At 36.1% G+C, this 20,269-nt stretch overlaps 1 protein-coding gene across 1 annotated transcript in view; it reads right to left on the reverse strand.

The window, feature by feature from the left end:
* Positions 1–20,269, reverse strand: part of gbe1b (glucan (1,4-alpha-), branching enzyme 1b) — a 144,262-nt gene that overhangs the window by 15,987 nt on the left and 108,006 nt on the right. The window contains exons 14-15 of the mRNA XM_028464627.1: positions 17,751–17,881; positions 2,188–2,305 (exon numbers count right to left, since the gene is read on the reverse strand). Of these exons, the coding sequence (XP_028320428.1) occupies positions 2,188–2,305; positions 17,751–17,881 (249 nt within the window). The remainder of the gene's footprint in view (positions 1–2,187; positions 2,306–17,750; positions 17,882–20,269) is intronic.

Below are 20,269 nucleotides of genomic sequence, written 5' to 3' on the forward strand. Positions count from 1 at the left end.
ACTGTGCGCACACAGTGCGATCATGTAGAAGTTAGGAAAAGCTAAGGTCGGATGATGCGTTTGATCGGACAACTCTTCACAAAGTCTTCACAATCGCATGAACAAAGCCTGGCTTGCCTTGACACTTGCTGAGGCATTATTTCTATTTTCTTAAACCACTTTGGCCTGAACTCTCAGCACAAGAACACAGTTTTGTTGAACTGTGAAAACCTTACACTTTGCAAAATTTGCCCAGCCTCGAGCAAATCAAATTTGAGAAAGAGAAAACATAGAAGACACTAGAGAAAAAGTTTTAAAAACAGATAAAGTTGTTTTTCAATTTTTGGTTATTAGAATATAACAGATCGGTGCTTAAAGCAGTTAATAATAACCTAAACTTTTCTAACCCAATGGTACTCATTACGTCATGTATTGTCAACAAAATCCAGAGGTGTAAAGAGTACTGATATATTCAACTCAAGCAGAAGTACTGTTACCTCATTGAAATTGTACTCAAATACAAGTAAGTCATACATAAAATACTCAAGTACAAGTAAAAAGTAGTTCAATTAAATAGTATTAAAAGTAAAAGTTACTGGTTACTTTCATTCCCCCATGTTTATTTATGGTAATAAATCTTGCCACTGTTCCCTTCCATACAGTAAACATCTCATGTATAAACTTAAAAAGGAAGAAACTAAATCTTAATTTATTTTGCATAAAAGGCATCTGTATGAAATAAAAGCTTTGTCAATACGTACAATTTGTTTTAAATAAAATAACACCAATGAATTTAATTCAAAATGAAAACATGCCCAGGCTCTAAGTATAGATACATTTATTAACTCTAAATTTGAGGAAAAAAAAAAAAAACAGAATTTAATGCTGTTTTGGCACAGTGCATCACATTTAATCTGGTTGGTCGGCTTTGATGTGATGCTTTTCATTGTTTGTTGATCAGAAAGTCTGTTGATCATTTCAAAACAAAAATGTATAATTTACTCAGTAGTGGTTGGGCGTAGAAATGTAATGAATGACTTTACTTATTTTAAAACATACTTAAAGAGTAACTAAAGCGCTGCTTTCTCCTGACCTGCCAATAGGAGGGAAATTTAAAAAATGCCTCGATTATGGGCGGGGCTCCCGGAGCAGTTAAGACACGCCCAGTCTATTCTATAAAATCTCCAAATAACAATCTATGCTGTGTTAACTATAGCTACTCATAACTCAATATACCTCTATTATCACTATTCTCTCAATTCAACCCACTCACCACAGATTGTAGAGCCCACAGGTGCTAGTTTTTATAAAAGGGGCGGGGCTAACAGTGCATGTTTGTGATGCAAGATGGTCCCAAAACATCACCTGATTTTATTCTCAGCCAATAGCAAAGATTGTATTGTAATAGCCGTGTTTCAACCCATAGAGGGCAGTCACTGACATTTTGCAACAAAACATGTTAAATTGAAATACTTTGATCCAACTTTCAACATTTTAGTCAATCAACAGCACTACTTCATACCCAAATACATTTGTATTCAGCAGAAAAAAGTGATTTTAGGGTTTAGTTACTCTTTCAGTACAATTAAAATGACTGATTTATAAATTTACTCCAAAAAGGACAAGTGCCCATAAAAGCAACTCAATTACAGTAATGTGAGTACTTGTAATCCGTTACTTTCACCTCTGACAAAATCAAAGTAGAGGATATTTTATACATCGACTTGAAAGTCACTTAGTAATTCTGCAGGAAAGTACCGGTAAACATTTGACACAAAAGTAAAAACACAAAAAGTGCTTTTTCTGAAATTATTTCTGGTAGCGTTTCAAAAACCACCCACGAGCTCGTTAGATGTTTTTTGTGCTGTGAGCAACTCTTACATCGTGCAACACTTGTGCACGGCATTTTTGGAACACAGAGTCCATCACCAGTACACTCAGCAACCCCTTACCCAGACACTGGAATGTGTTAGTACGTTTGATTTGGTATCTTTCTTTTTATGTAGAGTAACCTTCCCGTCTAGTTTAAATTAGTATGCAGGATTGGATGGTGACAGCATAGGTTATTAAAAAGTGGTTTGAAAATGGCACTCAACTACAAAAGCCCTGGACATGCTAGTGAAGCATACTTCCAAACTAGGACTTTTGTGACATTCAACAGAGGACGACCTTTGATGAGTCAAATCTGAGCTGTTTCAAAGTATTTACCTTGAGGGAGTTCGAGCGGCCGTTGAAGGGGTGGTTCTCTGTGAAGAAGTCGGTGTTGTGGTCCAGCCGTCCGTGACCTCCATACACAACCTCATCTGAATCCAGCCTGATTTTATATCTGACAGAGATTGAGGTTAAGGTGCTGCAGCAACAGCGGAAAGCGAGCTTATGAGACTCAGCCAGGAAGAAGTGCAAAAGCAGGTTTTTTTTATTTTTATTTTATCCCCCCGTGCTTCAGAATTGCAGAAATGGTTAAGCAATGCTCAGCTGGTTTATTCTCATTGAAATCCTTAAATCTATCAGCATCCATCCGCTTTACCCTGACAGAGTGTAGCGACGTTATGAGGAAAGTAATTTCATGAAAATTTACATAAAGAAGAGATCCAAATAAGGGATAAAGGATACAGACAAAACTCTTTCGGTCTTTCCTTCACATATACATTTAAAATAACCTCCAACTTTCACTAAAACAAGTCGAAAATGACAATAACAGATATGAAACTGAGGCGAAATCAGTTCTGACAACTTTTCTGCATCTCTAAAACTATTTTTTAAACATTCACAGACCAAAGGAGTACTTTTGATTTATTGTGGACTCAGACTAGTCCTGACAAAGTACGTCTGTTTATAATTATGACAATATTCTGTGTTCATTTGACCAGCATCTTATCTTTCTTTGTTCCCCACAAATTTGCCCAATAGTTATTGGGGGCTCGTCCGGGATCTAAATCAAGAAAAAAGCAATGCAATTGCAAGGTTTTCAAAACTGCTTTAGTGGTTGATGTTTGATTAGATCCAAAAGAACAATTTAAAAAGGGTAGATTGGAATTTGTAGGCCACGACATTTCAAAACAATACCAAACGCTCTATAAATGTCCAGTGCAAGTCGGCTGTTAGAAATGATAACCAAATTCTGACGTTAGGAAATAAGTACTGTTAATAAGAGTGTCCCGATCAGATATTGATATTGGTCCGATAACAGGAAAAAACTAAATATATTGGCTATAATATCAAATATGAGTACTCTGATACAAGCAATCCATTCCAGGGGCCAGTTTTTCCTCATAAGTAAGTGAGTAATAGACTTCTCTAACATTCCATACTACATAATAAAAATGATTGACACCTATATCGTATGAGATCAGTATCGGTTTTGGCAAATGTGCAAGGTTGCAATATTGTTATCTTACCAGAAGTGATCAATTTGTAGCTGGACCCCCCAAACTATGAGAGCCGTAAAAGTCAAAAATCGAATCCCTCAGAGACCCCCTCCCCAAAAAAAGAGCTAAAGATAATTAATAAAATGTTAAAATTGTGCTTTTTAAGCACCTCCATTTGAATTCCCAAACAAGTTTTGCCACCATGTGGGTGTTGCCTTTGAACCACCACCTCCCAGAGAAGTATCAGAGCCTTTTTGCCTTTGATCTGCTAAATATCTCATTGATAGCTGCTTTTGCAAAGACAACTCATAATAATAAAAAAGAAATGAAAATTGACCTCAGTAGCATAATCATAAAATCTGTAAAAAAAAATAAATACACAAAGAATTCAAATAAAAATAGAGTAAAATCTGAATAAAAAATAAGTCATTAAACTTATTAAAAGCAAGATTTAGAAAAGAAAAGGTTTTCCTATTTTTTTTCTTTCCTAATTGTCTTTTTAAACTTGTACTTGTTTTAAATGTATGTGGATGATACATCAGTGGATATTTCTGCATTGCATGTGGAGAATGACTAAAAATCCCCCGGAGGCCCCTTTTGTTTTTGTTTGACTCTCCATTGTGACATAATTAGATAAATATGAAACTGTTTGGTGACAGAGAGTCATTTAATAACTTTGATAAGGATCTCATTAAATGTGCATGCAGTGGGAATTAACCCAGCAATGGTTTCACTGGTACTGTTTCATGAGAATTTATTGTGATTTAGTAACAATTTGGAAAGGAAATCTGAAATTTAGCCGGAAAAAAAAATCTTTCAACTGTATTCACAGGGTCAAGGATGACAAGAAACAAAAATAACGCGTACCAGAAATGAGTTATAGGGCTTTAGGTGCCATAACAATGAGTACAAAAGGCTTTTTAAAGCTGAATTTACAACACAAAGCTTCCTTCTGACGAGCGCGACTAGATGTAAAAGGGAAGACGGGGCTGTGCTGATGCACATGATATGTGTTTTTACCTCAACAGACATGCAAAGGAGCCCATAATTGGCTGCTTGAACAGTCAACTTATCTATAGAGGTGACACTCATGAGTCAAAGCGTGATCGTCAAACGACGGCCTGCTCTGCTGCAAAGCCGGAGAAAAGTTCTCTATGAATATTCCGTCTGCTCTGATAGCGATGATTAAAGAGACGCAGAGCTTTATACATTGCTTTATCCCTCCTCTTCAACTCATCGCTCTTCCTCAATGGTTTGTTGATGGAGTCAGCTGATGACGCATTCAAGCATTAAGGAGTGCATCCACAGTGGCTACGTTTATGTGAGCGCTTTAATTCCCCTTTAATTCAGAATAAAAGGTAAATTGATGAAAAAAAGATGAAAAATCACCTTGTAAACACCCAATTCCGAATGAAAATGGCCATTCTGAACTAAAGTTCAATCTGAAGTAATTGGCTGGCTTATTCCAATTTTATTTCCGAATAGAATTATTCCTCAATCTTGTAAACATTCATTCCACTTTAAATTCATTCTGGTCATTCCACGCATGCTCGTCTTGTCGCAATGACGCGCTGGTGATGACATAATCCAAGATGGCCGCCCAAAGCAAGCATTAGACCCGGGCCAAGAGTATTTATTTAAAAAGAGCTATAGAAGACATGGATATAACGATAAGAGTGGATGGATAGAAGCATAAACCTGCGGACATTTACACGTAAGTATTACACACAGTACACGGACATCGACAAACAAAACAGACTACATCAGGGACATGAAGCCCTACACCAGTACACAGGGATTCATCTTGGGTCATCATAAAGTTCTCCTTCTACTCAACGAGCTGTAGATGGAGGGAGAGCAGCCGTTGCACTAATCCCTGCCTCCCTGATACTCTGTCTCCCTTCTCCTCCTCAGCTGACGAAAGTGAAAACTACAATCAAAATAAAAGTGAAAACAGTTCCTATTATGTGGTCATCTATGTAGTAGCCAAAAAGAAAAGGTTTGTTTTGCGTTTTTTTCCCGATAGACGCGATACGTCACCTTCGCCCCCTGTCCAATCAGAACCCTTCCCAACCCACAGACCTAAAGCAGAATTGAATAAAGACCAATAAACCTGTTTTCCATATAAACCTTGATTCGGAATGACTATTTCTATGAAAACACGAAGCACAATAATTTAATTCTGAATAATGAATTCTGAATAATTACTTCTGAATAATTAATTCTAATTTAAAAAAACATCATGTAACCATGGCCAGTGTTTGGCATCGGGATGTGGGTGCGAATGGAGGTGGGCCAAGTGATCCTGGTTACGTCTGGCCACACGTGTCCAGATTTTAGTCTGCTATGAGTGGTCCCTGAGTCACAGAACCTCGTTCTTATCCTACTGATGGTGGACTTGTGAACGATGATGCCATACTAGCGTACTACTCAAACTATGTCTGACATAAGTATGTATGCGATCACATAGTATGGAAAGATTGATTGTGCAAGAAATACCTGATGTATACTTTATTGGGACATCTTTTCAGTGTGCAGTGTGCACGGTGGACACAATAGTCATGCTCAACTGCCCCATGATGCATTGCGAGCTAAATGAAAACTCATGGATCCGGCTACAAGCTAAAAGTCAAACATCCCCTTTTCAAAACAAAAGCATCTCTTCTTGTTTTCCATTAGTTTTTTTTTTTTTTAAATCGCTTTTGTAACTAGGGCTCTTGTTTGGAAGTAAACCAGAGGTTTTGTCAGTAGCACAATAACGGGTCTCCGAAAATCTCCAAAATGTTGGCATGAAATGTGTTTCCACAAGTTTTATGAATCAAATGACCACATGCTGATATTCTACTTTCTCGCTTAAAATGTTTTCAGAACTTTCAAAGGTGGAGAATCAACTGAGATATTTAGCCTCAGTGTGCTTCAGATTTTTGTCATTGTAGGTTCCAAAATGCATCTTGGAAAACTTGGAAGTATACTGTACTTCAGTGGGAACGCTCATCATCCTAATCCTCTATTGAGTTTGTAATGCATAGTATGCAGTGTGCCATTTCAAACACAGCCCTTGTTTTTCTCTGCAAACACATGCTCCATTGGTTATGAATCACCAACTTCATGTTGTGTCTTTGTGGAAAATTAAGCAGGTTAATTACGTCCTTTTCTAAACCATGGGTAAAAACTTTTATTTCTTTTGTTGTTTAGTATGTGAAACCCTTTTTTTATTGGTTAGAAAGTGCGGGTTGTGTGTTTGCCAACTGAACCTATCTTATTATTATATGACAGAATGTGTTAGAGTCCTGACTGCTCCTATCTGGATTCAGTGCACGCTGATGCAAACCTCTTTGGCTTAGTTTCAACAATTCAGGAGTCCTTGGCAAACTTCTCTGCAAGGAAGTGAGAACCCACACAAATTGGTAGTTTGAAGCTTTGAGCGATTACCTCTCTGTTAGTGGCTACAGGCGGCTCTAAAAACAGCTTGTGGTTCAGCTGTGAACTATTGTAATCAATACGGCCTTTGTGAATAAGGGGGAAGATTAAAGAACACAATCAATTTTGCCCAATGAGCAGAAAGCTGGAGAGGCAGTCCTCTGCGTGATGATTAGAGTTATTGATGACCTGAAAACAATCTTGCCATGATCACAATTGCACACCAAGTCGCCACTTAGTGTCGCCATCCGCTTGTCGCCCTTTCATTTGGGGCGTCTTTATGGTCCTATGAAAGTAAATCGCTCCCTGGCTAAAGTAAACAACAGCTGAGTGAGTTGTGTGAGTGCGTCTAATGAATGTGGCTCAGCTTTGTAAAAAAAAAAAGCTTTTTTAGTGTCCTTCACCTGCTTATTTACATATCACCTTAATGCCAACTTCCAAAATAAAATAAATACACAGTTCAAAACCCCTCGAGCTTTACGTTTACCTTTGATTAAATAAATATATTGTTTAAGCTTATATGGACTAAAATATCTGCTTTAAGCAATGGTAGGAAATAAAATAGTTTTGTTGTGGACTGAAGTATTTTAACATCAAAAGAAACTCTCGAACAAAGCATCAATTGTCCTTTGAGAAAAAGTGGAGTTCCGATACTGTATCAGGTCTCGCCACCTGATTAAAATGTAAGTATATCCTATATATATATATATATATGATTAGGTATAAAGTAATGTCGTTGATTGATCTTAGTCTCACTCTTCATATTTTATTCTACGTATTCAAATTTAGTCTTTTTAGGTGTAAAAGGTCAGCGTGACTGCCCTCTATGGGTTCCACTAGACCTCAGTGGGCATTGATTGACAGCTGCATGTGGAACTGTGCAGTGCAGTGGGGGCGGGGCTGCTGTGACTTAACTAGGAGTAACGCCCATAATCAAGACATATTTTTAAATTTCCCCCAAGTGGCATATCAGCATAAACCTATGGGTGTACTTACTTTGTATTCTATTTTAAATATATTCTCCTTCCGCTTTTAATGCTCATCACGCCTACGCTCAATTAAAATTTTTCAAAATGAAATATATATTAAAGAATTAAATAGGGCAAAAGTTTAAATAGTAATTTCTAAAAATATAAAACAGAACTACTCTGGGAGCAACGCCCATAATAAAGACAATGGGTGTACTTACTACTTGTATTCTACTTCCGGGTGTGTTATTTTAAACATTTCTTTTAACGCTCATCCCTCCTGCACTCAATGAGTCTCAAACTAAATGAATGCACTCATGGACATAAAGATACTTCAAATGATTAGAAACTGTCCATTAAGGATCAATGGCTTCCAGTCAGCTCAGCTCATGTAGGGCTGTTAAGAGACTTTCTACGACTCAACAAACATATCTATACCTGATTCCTAAAGTGCTGCTTGGATGTCATTATCACATCCTGTGTGATACAAGTAGCAGCAAATAAAAATAGCTGAGGGTAGAAAAATCAATATGATGGACAATTCCTAAAATATAGTTATTGTTGTGCTCTAATGAATGTCAGTCCCTATACGATCTTGTGGTCATTGTGGTGAAGCGTTTTGAATTTGACGTTTTTGGCTAAAGAAAATTCTGCAATCATGTAATGCTGATCCCAGATGGAGCCCTTAGTTTAAAGTCTAGTTTATACTCCTTAGTCTATAAATATGTTTTCACAAATGGCCAGACCTTTTGTGTTTCTAGGGTTTTTTTTTAATGCAAAACAACATAAAACATGCGTGTTTGTTGCACACATTTTTTTTCCCTTTACATATGATCCAGTGCAGTCAGGTTTAGAATTAATGCATGCAAAAGCTTAAGCAGTAATCTTTCAAAATAAAATACCCAGAAAATGTCAAAAATATAAAATAATTAATGAGCGCAAAAGTGAAGTTGCAATTTTTCAAAATGAAATACCCAGAAAATGTTAAATATATCAAATAATTAATGTGGGTAAAAACATAAGTGGGGATCTTTCAAAATAAAACGTCCAGAAAATTAAAAATATATGAAACAATTAATGGACGAAAAAGCGTAAGTAGTAATTTTTCAAAATAAAATACCCAGAAACTGTAAAATATATTAAAGAATGAATGCACACAAAAACGTATGTAGTCATTTTTAAAATAAAATGCTCAGAAAATGTTAAATATATTTCTTTAACCCCTGACATTTATTCGTCTTATTTTGCGTGCACCGGCCACCGGCCCGTAACAGTCTGCGACCCGGTGGTTGGGGACCACAGTGTTGAATGAGAGATCTAATTGTGTGACTTTTTTCCACTGCAATTTCACAACTTTCTGTTCAATGTTTTAACAGCAGGAAATGAACGTGTGTAAACATAAAGGGCTGCTGTTGTTAAAAGCTAGAGGTGGAAGATGTGGATTCAATAAAGAGAGTTCAGCTATTTGTTTAAACTCACTATTATATCTATTTGTCACAGGATTTACACCCATAATCATGAAGTAGTGGCTCCAGATAAAAAACATAGAGCTAGTTTTTGATTACATAAATTTCTGTTGACAGCTTGATTAGTTTATCTATCACAAGGCATCTCATGGTTAGAAACAATCACTAGGAGTTTATGGATTTATTTTATCATCATTTACAAATCATCTCTAATCATCTGACAGCTTGTTTTTAATCATTCAAAGCATTTTAAGGAACTTAAGAATAAATTGACTGGGTACAGGGCCTTATTATAATCAAGAGAAATCAAGCAAAGCTACTTTTGCTCATCAAGACAAGTTGTTTTTATCATATTTTCTATTGGCCTTCTCTGTTTGTTGACATTTTGAATTTGATCAAATTTGGGTTCAGAGTTTAATCATTAGGACTGATATCGACGAGGACAAATAAGAATTTGATTAAGTAGAAAACCAGGGGGGGAAAAAAAGCTTCCGTGTATCTTGTACACAATCGTTGCAAGATTTTCTTCTTCTGTAAATCTTTTCGAAGCGTAATTAATGCTAGCAAACAAAAAGTCTAATTCTTAATATCGTACTTAGTTAAGATCTCTATAGCTCTTTTTGAGTTATTGAAAACGGTGTTAAAGGAACGGCTCAGACAGGAAAGTGATGACCTGACAAAATGGTAACAGCCAGGTGGAGTATAAATCACAGCCCAATCTGCCCGACAGAAACAGCTTTATGACCCAATCCAACAGGGATTTCAAAAACCCTAAGTAGCCAGATAAAGACCACAGCCTGAAAAATGCTTCTGCCGTGAGTTAAAGACAAAAAAACAAAATAAAAATTGCAGATGGCTTGAGTATGTGTTGACAGTCTGACGCTGACTGCATTTTAATGGGTGAGGTGTTTAGTTGAGGTGCTTCCATTTTATTTCTTCTGCCGCTCTTCCTTCAAAGAACAGTTAAAACTTCACAAACGTGCACTCAGGGAGGGTTGACACTGAATGCCACTGAGCATATTGTGCACACGTTTCTTTGCATTTTCTTATTTATTGTAAATCACCGGAACGAATTGTGTTGCTGCTGGACACGACTTTTATTCATTTATCAGATAAAGACATAGGGGGCACATTTTTGCGCTATATAAATAAAGTTAATTTCACTAAAGGTTTAGTGGTATTAAAACGTGCGCAAACGTCACTCCATGCGCTAATAAGGAGTACAAATCCCAGGGAATGATAATGCGCCCTCATTCCATTTAGCGCGTTTCCCTCTAATGAATATGCATAGTAGGTGGATCTACAAGGGGGAGCAAAAATATGGGAGGAGGAAATGCAAATAAATTTATGCAGGGTGAGCAATGCGATTCATGAAATCTGGAACTGCTTGCAGTGATAGTTTTAGTATTAGAAAATAGCACGACTGACAAGCAGGTGCAAACACGCACGCAGAGATCATCGCCACAGTAAATGTGGACAGATGACACAGCGGAGATGAAAAAAAAGGGCTCCAGTTGTGTGTGTGTGTGTGAGAGAGAGAGAGAAAAAAAGCTGGACGTGCTTCCATCTCTCCTCCATGGGTCACTGTGTCACACACATGCGATCAGCCGCGCACATGCACCCATCCGTCACTTACGTTCTTCTCCACTGCGGGATGAGTAAAGGATATCTATCTATCCATCTATCTATCTATCTGCTGTAATTCATCCATATTTTTTTTTATTCGTTTCCTCTACTAACACCTCAAATTCTGCTGCTTCAAGTTTTTATTTTCGCTTCCATGCACTCATGTTGAACACAATACGTACAAAACTAATTTAAATAAGGGTGGTCTGCACCAGTTCTGCATGTGCACTAATCATTGGTGCAATCTTAGTGAATTTGGTGTAACAGTTGAGGAAACTGCATCACTAAAGGTTTTAGGGAAGCAACTGGATTACCACCCTTTATTTCTAGGGATGTAACGATTAATCGTAAGGCAGTTAAAAATCGATTCATAGGTATCAAGGTTCACATCGATACTGTGAAAATTGAATCGCAGTACTTTTTTTAAACAGCAAAGGGCGCTATCTATTTATCCTATCTTCTCCAGAAGTGTAGGAGGCGGGCAGAATTTGCTACTACTTTGTTTTCTGGCCGCCTTCTACTCTTAAACATGTTCATAAATGATTCCTTACCCCTTTAGCACCAAAAGAACATCTGTAATATTATGTGTATATCTGTAAAAGTCACGTTTTTCTATTAGCTCTGTCTGCTAGCGCATAGCATCTCTTCTTCACTGCAAGAATATCTGCATGCCAACCGACCACTGGGTTAAGAGCGCCCTCTGCTGGTCCAAACAAATATCTGAATCTAAATACAGTGCAATGACTGTTTTTTTCCAATTGTGAAGGCACAAAAAACATTTTTAGTTGCACTTTTAAAAAGAACTATTATGCATTGTTTACTATAGAACCAGAATTTAAATTAATAGGCTTCTTCTTCATTTGTATTATTCCTTTATTTATTTCATTCAAGATTTATTTTTAGTTAAATTGCATTGTTTTGAATAGTTTATCAAGGGATTATTTTGACAATGAAAAATAAAAGGAAAATAGTACAGTATTGTCTAGTTTTCTTACCAAAAAAAATGAATATTTTTCATTCATCATTTGTCTACAGTCCCATTTTGTAAAATAAATCGTGAGAGAATTGTATCGTGAACCCAGTACTATGAATCGAATGTCATACTAGCGTACTACTCATATATATATACATATATAAGTCTGATGTCAAAATGAGTATGTAGTGTGTTCACATTAGATAGTATGAAAAGATTGAGTATGCAAGAATTACCCCAATGTATTGGGGCATTTTTTAAGTATGCACAGTGAGCACACTAGTCATACTCAACCGCCCCATGATGCATTGCAAGGGACCGGCTTCAAGCTAAAAGTCTAACATCTCCTTTTCAAAACAAAAGCATCTCTTCTTGTCTTGAATTAGTTTCTAACGCTATTGGAAATGGAGCTCTTGTTTTGAAGTTAACCGGAAGCTTCACCAATAGTAAATGGCGGACAATATGGAATCTCCAAAATGTCAGATTGAAATGTGTTTCCGTGAGTTTTATTGATCAAATGAGCACATGTTGATATTCTACTTGGTCACTTTCTCACTTAAAATGTTGTCAGAACTTTCAAAGATGGAGAATCAACAGAGATATTTAGCCTGAGTGTGATTCAGGTTTTTGTTGTAGGTTCAAAATGCATCTTGGGAAACTTGGAAGTATACTTCAGTGGGAACGCTCACCATCCTAATAATAATAATAATTATTATTTTTTCAATTTAAAAGCGCCTTTCAAGCCACACAAGGACACTTTACAATAAAAACAGAATAATCAAAACAGTGCAATACATTATTAAACAGAATAATACAAAAAGAAATAGAAAAGAAAAAAGAACGATGTCGAGGAAATGACGGTATGAAATTAAATATTGAATTACAGGGAATGTAGATTGGTAGAGATGGGTTTTGAGTTTTGATTTGAAACGGGATAAAGTTTCGATGTTTCCGGGATGTCGGGTGGGACGGAGTTCCAGAGTTTGGGAACAGAGCAACTAATTATACATAGTATATAGTAGGGGTTGAACAGTTAGTGTTGTCTCGCGACTCTGTCCATGTGATGCCGACTAGTCGCAGCTCGTGACTTTTGCCCAAGATGGCGACGCAACACAGCAAATTTGGGTCCTAGTACCCTTGCACAACAAGGCACCACAATATCAAGCGTTTCTCGCTCCTTCCTGGTTTGTGCTCAAACTGCAGCTGATAGGCAAATACTACGGCTAATATACATGCCAACGTTAAAAGTTTACAGAAGGTTTTTGTGCGTTGTATTGTGGGATGTGGAGTCCCATAGACTAAGTGACTTTGGTAGAATTTATGGGGGAGAACACAAGAAATCACAGTAAGAATGGAAGTTAAAATACTTCTTTTAATCCGTCTCCATCTACGTCCCACAATGCAATAAGCAAGACTTCTCCAACATTGTCAATAACAGAGTATCCACTTTGGGGATCAATCAAAAGTTTCAGGATCAATTTTGATCAAACAATCTTCTATTTATTGATCTATGAGGCTCCAGCTGCTTTAATATTTATTCTCTGCATTATCAGACGTGAAGCACCTGCTCTGAGGTAACTTGACACCTTAAAGCAGTTTTTTTTTTACATTTTTAAGCCTGGAGTAGTAATGGTTTAAAGAATAAAAGAAGGGGAAAAAGGTGTATTCTAACACCACTTTGTGTTTCAACACTTATCTCGATCCAGTAACCTGATGGTTCTTTCTTCTGGGAAGAGAAACCTTCAGAGTAAAAGGTACTTCCAACATTTCTCAGGAAAATTATATCCACTATTGGATCATTTTTCACGGGTGCACACAGCGTGGTCAGCTGCATCAAGCCATTATTTCTGGATTCAGAGCTCCACTGTGAGACCTCTGACCCTCGTACAGGTAGAAGAAAGTTTAAGTGTATGACAGCTGAGTGTAATGAAAAAGCTCTTTTGGACTCGACGAGCTTGTCTTGTTTACCTCCTCTGCCTCTGAGTGGCACTTTCATCTGTCTTCTCCCCTAATTGGAACCTCAGCACACGTTCCCATTGGAAGATCTGCATCTCTTCCTGCACACTGTGCATTTACCTTCTTCACACACACACACACACACACAAACGCGGTACATTTGCCTTTATGTGTTTACCACCACACTGTATAATGACTGCCGGGGCCCTGCCCTCACTATTTATTTGCATTTCCTCTCAACCCAGCCAGTGTCGGATGACTCTCCTTAGACATCAAAAGCAGCACCAGGAGGAGAAGATGGGGCTCCATCTTAATGAAGATAAACCTTCCAAAAAGCCGCAACAGACACTGTGCAGCAGAGCTATTAGAGCTTTGCTCCACATTCACCCCCATCAAGGCAGAGCACAAAATACCATGCAATTACTCCTCATCAAACACGCTTGTATTCAACCCTTCAAATCAAAAATGTAGAGATCACTTCTAGTCATTTTTTTTTTGGAGAGGTGGCTAAACATCCTAACCTTTGTTTTTACCACATTCATTAATGTGAATGTGGTAAACTCACATTAGATCTTATGATGATGTACAAACATTTAACATAAATATTAATCTTGCACTTTAAAAAAACTTGAAACTGAAAATCTTAAAGAAGAGGAATTATGTGAATATATTCCTGTTAGTGGATTTGAGTTTATGTTTTATTAAAACCAAACTTTGAACAACTTAAAGCTGCTAGTGACGGTATTTTTAAAGATAAAGACATAGGTTACATTCACACTGCAGGTGTTAATGCTGAATTCTGATTTTTCTTTTTAATCTGATTATTTTTCTTTTAAAATGACAATTTTTTTTAAATTGCAGAATGCAACCCTGAAGACCCGTATGGAAAAAAAAAAATCTTCAAAAAAACAAAAAACATTTTTTTTTTTGTTTTATTTAAATCTGATTTTTTTATGATAGTAGCCTGGGTCGGATTTGAAAAAAAAAAAACCAAAAATTTTTGAGCCTTTAAGATAAAAATATCCGATCACAAGATCCCACTGTTTTCTGTCACGGAAACATCATAGGCACACACAATATCCAAACAATAAATGACAAATCTTCACTTTCAAATTCCTTGATTTTATGACAAATATAGAATTTTTTTTGTGATTGCTTGTAGAAAACGCTGGATTTTTATATAAAAAAAAAAGAGTTTTTATTGCCACAATTTGCAATTAAAAATAGCTGAAATCATTTGATACAGGACAATTGCAAGCCCCTGTAAATATTGTGGAGTTTCATTTAATTTGTGAATTTAGAGGAAGTGAGATATCTACAACTGAATTATTTGGTAATTTACACAGTGATTCACGTTTTCTCTCATTTTTCCCTTTCTACTGTGGTCCATAATGGATGCTCAAAAGGGCCAGATTTGGCCCCCGGGCCTTGAGTTTGACACATACAATTTAACTCTTTATAAAACCAAATAAGGACAACATTCACTCAATGTCGTGTAAAAATATGGAACTGAATCAACTTCTCATGTAGGAATTAAGGTGTTTTTTTTTTTACTTCAGTTTTTAAATCTTAGTAAAAATACCTACATTGACTTACATTTATTTTTTCAATTTTTGTGCATATTTTCTTTATGATGCTGGTGATATTTATGAAGTTGCCTTGTCTTTTTGTAATAAACTGTAGCTAGCATATTATGATGAAGGTCCAGAAGTATTTTTTTTTAAATCTTAATAGGTTGTTTTTCCTGTGTAATTCACAAGTTAATAGATGAAGATAATTACATTAGTTAAATAATAAGAAAGAAAAATAAATCATCAAAAGTTAAATGGCGTAAAACTGTGGTGAGGAAGAATGAAGTAAAAAAAAAATAAAAATAAAAATCCAAGTCTTAGTTGAAAAGCGTGTCCTGCAGCCACCTCCAACCATGAGTGATGTCAGTTATAATAAATACACTTCTGTCATCCTCCTGTCTCCCTTCACTTTACTGATCATTAAGGTCTGCTGTAATCACAACTGTGGGACTCATTAAATTCCTGACAGCCAATGCAGCTGAAGTCTCTGAATCACTGGGCTCTGCGGTTATTTCTCTCCTAATAGCACAACACCAGGATAAACATCTGACTCATATTCTTCTCAACGCCGACTGCTAAAAATTGTACCCAGCCTCCGACAAACATTGCCATTAAAAAGTGGACGTGTTGGCGAGACTTTTAACTAGTCAGACAGGGATTAGATCGCTGACCCTCCCGCAATCAACCAAACCACAATCTTTAGTTCAGTTCAGTGAATAGCTGTACACAGCCTTCAAATTCAGAGCAGATAAACAAGATCATGGGGGCGGTTACTTTTTGTTCACAATAACTCAGATATGAACTTTTACCAGCCTTTCAAATATTGCAAAAATAAAGTGTAACCAAAAAAAAAAAAAAAAAAATGGTTTCATTTCAGAAGCTGAGAATTTGACGTTATTGCATTATCATTTTAGTGCTATCTGTTGTGCAACTAAAATAACATAAAGCTGGTAGTGACAGTATTTTTTTCTTTTCTTTTTTAATCAGATAACGACAAAGTTCACGCTGCATGTGCTAATGCTTATTTAGGTTTTTGGTAAAAAAAAAAAAAAAAAAAAAAAAAAATCAGAATTTAAAAAAATTAAATTTAACAAAAAAAATCTGATTTTTTTTTGGAAAACCCGCTTTTTATTTTGGAAAATCCCATTTTTTTGTCTGCTCATTCATACAGTATATTACTAGTTATTATTAATGCTATTTTTCATGCAACTAAAATAACTTAAAGCTGCTAAAAAATTTTTTTTTTTTGAAAATTCTTATTTTTTAAAAGAAATCTGTTTTTTTTTTTAATTTTGGAAAAATCTGATTAAAAAAGTAAAAAAAAAAAAAAAATCTGATAAAAAAAATATTTTTGAAAACTAAGATTTTTTTGTGTGCTAATTCATATATTACTAGTTATTATTAGTTCTATTTGTCGTGCAACTAAAATAACTTAAAGCTGCTAGTGATGATAACCTTTTTATTTATTTTTTAATCAGATAAAGACATAGTCCACACTGCAAGTCTTAATGCTTATTTTGGTTTTTGTTATTTGGTTAAAGCTGCTAGTGACAATAATTAAATAATTAATATTTAATTAATTAAATAATTAAAAAAAAAAAAAAAAATCTGATTTTTTTATGTGTGCTTGTTCATACAGTATATTTACACATTAAATGTTTGAACGGAATGCAACCCTAAAGTAAACATGGAGACGTCTCATCTCAGCATTTGTGTGGCACTGATAATATGTATAATATAATAAATATGTATTAATTTTAGGAAGTCACTCTCCTTCCACTGTCTATTTTATAAAAATCATGACGTTATCACACTTTGTTGATGCAATGGTTGAATAGAATGCGACCTGGCCGTTCAGACAACAGTTAGATTGCAAAATATCAGATACACATCAATTTAGATCCACAAATTAAAGTGGCATGGGTCAAAAAAAAAAAAATGGAATTGTACTTCACATATACATAAAAAAATCTGATGCATGTCACTTGCAGGCAGAAAAATCTGAATTGACCTGCAGTGTGAACATAGTCATAGTGTAGGCCTCATAAATCTATACATCTAGGGTCATTTGGTCAGAAAAAAGAGGTAAAAGGTTGAAATTGCTACTTGAGTTTGTTTTTATCTTATTTTATGGATTTATCTAATAATAATAATAATAAAAAAGTATATATATATATATATATAGTCTCCTGCAGTATTAACTAAACCCATTTTTAGAAAGGTTACAAGTACCACGCCCTCCTGTAAATCGAAGTAATTTTAAGGTGCAGGGGTCAGAGTAATAATAAAAACAATATATCCTAATTCAGTGTGATTGACTGTTTAAAACATTAGTGTGTTCCATGCTGTGACAGAGGGAATCCATTATGTAAAGATATTCTATAATTAAGAAGTGACACAACATGTTAGAGCCAAAAGGATACTTTCCAGGAATGTCCACGCCAACCCTGTAGTCCTGGAAGCTTTTGGTGTGGTGGAAGTTGAAGATAAAGAGCACATTTCCCCTGTCAAACACAATGACCTTGTCCTCTTCATGCTGGGCACTGATAAAAGCCTGGGGGAGAGAGAGAGAGAGAAGCTAATAAAGTGTTTCTCCATGAATAGTCATTACCTCGCCGTCGGGCTCTGAGCGTTCTCGTGAGGTTCATTATATCAGTGGACTTCACATTTACAAACTGATGGGGGAGAAGGTTCCACATCACATTCCAGATGCCACTCATCAGTAGAATGGAAAGAGGGAAACCATGTACATAAAGCCGCCACTCTCCCGTGGAGCTAGCTACTGTTAGCGTGTCATTAGTGCAGATTATCAATGTCACCCACACCACCTATTTTTAGCGCCTTGTTCCCCCCAATCCAATTTTGGGGGGCTGCCTATTCCCAGCTGAAGAAGAAGATAAGAACGCCCGCAACCACACGAGAAGAAAGTAGAGAGGTTAGGAAATGAGAGTCCCTTCATAAATGTGAATTTTTTTTAATACCAGTTTTCTCTGTCCAACATGAAATACAAAACTACATTAATCAGCATTCATTAAAAAGCCCCTCATTGGAATTCTATTTAAATACAATTTCAGTCAACTGATGACATGGTTGTCCAAACTCTACTGCTAGGAATTCAAATGAACTGGAAATCAGGAGTCAATTTAAATACATGTATCATATCAAAAAACAGAAATATTAGCATCCATTCAACTTAATACAATTCAAAAACATGGGAAAGTTCAAAACATTCCATAATATATATATATATATATATATATATATATATATATATATATATATATATATATATAGTTGGGCAAATATATTTTAACATTATCTAAAAAAATATTAGCAACAGTTTTTAGAAATTACTCCCAATTAACAGCTAATTACAATAAATAATTCCCATTTTAGGCAGTGTCACAGGCTGGACTTTTGGTTATTTTAGTTCTTACAGTATCATTTCATTTCTCTTTATTGGTTGATGGCTTTAATTTAAATTTTCATTCATTGTCTTATTATTGTCACTACCATCTGTAAAGCACTTTGTAACCCTTTTTTCAAAAGTGCTATATAAATAAAGATTATGATGTTATCATTCAAGTTTGTAATATGTTAAGGTTTCATTCATTCAGACCACCTTTTTTCAGTCATCAGCAGATGCTTCTGAGGAAGACTGACAGTTGGCAGTCGAAACATGTCAGGAGATCAAATCAAATTTCAAGGTAAATTTCAAAATAACTTTCCTGAGAAAGTTGTCTGAACAACATTAAACCATAACTTATTATTTCAAAATAGAAGACAAAATGAACTTACTGGAATTATGAAAGTTTATATTGTTTGAATGTTCCCAATTTCAAAGGCACACTGTGTAACTTTAGGCCATTAGAGGCGCTAGGCATGTAACTTTCACGTCAAGCACCCCTAGTTTCAACAAACACAGCAGCACTGTTGCCAACAATCAACAGTCAGTCAGTTGGGCCAGCCTCCCTTCGTCTTTTGATTGTGTATGCCATGGCTGGAGGAGCAGCCGGCGCCCTCCTCGCCGCGTCAGTGACGCTCCCCCCTACCAAAAGGTGAGTGCCAATATGAAACCTTCTAGTTTAACTTCAGGTCCAAGACTTTCTGGTACAGCCTGTAGCTTTAAAGGTGCGGTATTTTGCTATTTTTCACCCATCTTTATTTGTTCTAAGAACTCCAACAACATAGTATTTGAGGTTTATTTTCCCAACCTCGCCTGTTTTCCAGAGTTAAAGCCCCTGAAAACTGACTTTCTGAGCAGTTCTAAAAACGGGCTGTTTTGGGGCCTACTTACGCATATCAATGAGTAGGCATGTCTGTAGATGCTGACTCCACACAACAGTTTGCTATCCACACGCTCTTGTCATTGTTTTCAGCCAAAAAACTGCACTTTACAGTAAAACACATGGATATTTAAGCGACTATTGTGATTATGAGTCAGACAAACACTGCTCCACGGTGTGTGTGTGTGTGCGCGCGCGCGTTTGTGTGGCAGCAGCAGTGGAGTTAGTGAGTTAGTCAGCTGCTGCTTCAAACACTCACCGGAGCTGCTACTTCACTTTCTTTTCCTCCTCTCCACTACTTCACAAACACGTCAGATCAAGTCAAAGGCAATACGAGGCGATATAACAGATACAAAAAATGTAACGGCTCCGGGTGCTACAGTGTGGCTGCCCACTGCTCCTCAGGGAGGGGTTAAATGTAGAAAACATATTTAGTGTATGTAGCTTTAAATACACTATCAGTCAAATGTTTTAAAACGCCCTAAGTTTTACAGTGATTTATTGCAATTCAAGTTGTGCAAGTCCAATGAATATCTTGAAATGGTACAAAGGTAAGTACTGAACAGCCAGAGGTTAAAAAAAAAAAAAAGGTTTGGTTACCCAGAACTGAAAAATAAAAGGAACACAAAGTGGATTAAGAATTTAAAGCTGTTCTG

This window comes from Gouania willdenowi, chromosome 13, assembly GCF_900634775.1.
Source record: "Gouania willdenowi chromosome 13, fGouWil2.1, whole genome shotgun sequence".
NCBI lineage: Eukaryota > Metazoa > Chordata > Actinopteri > Blenniiformes > Gobiesocidae > Gouania > Gouania willdenowi.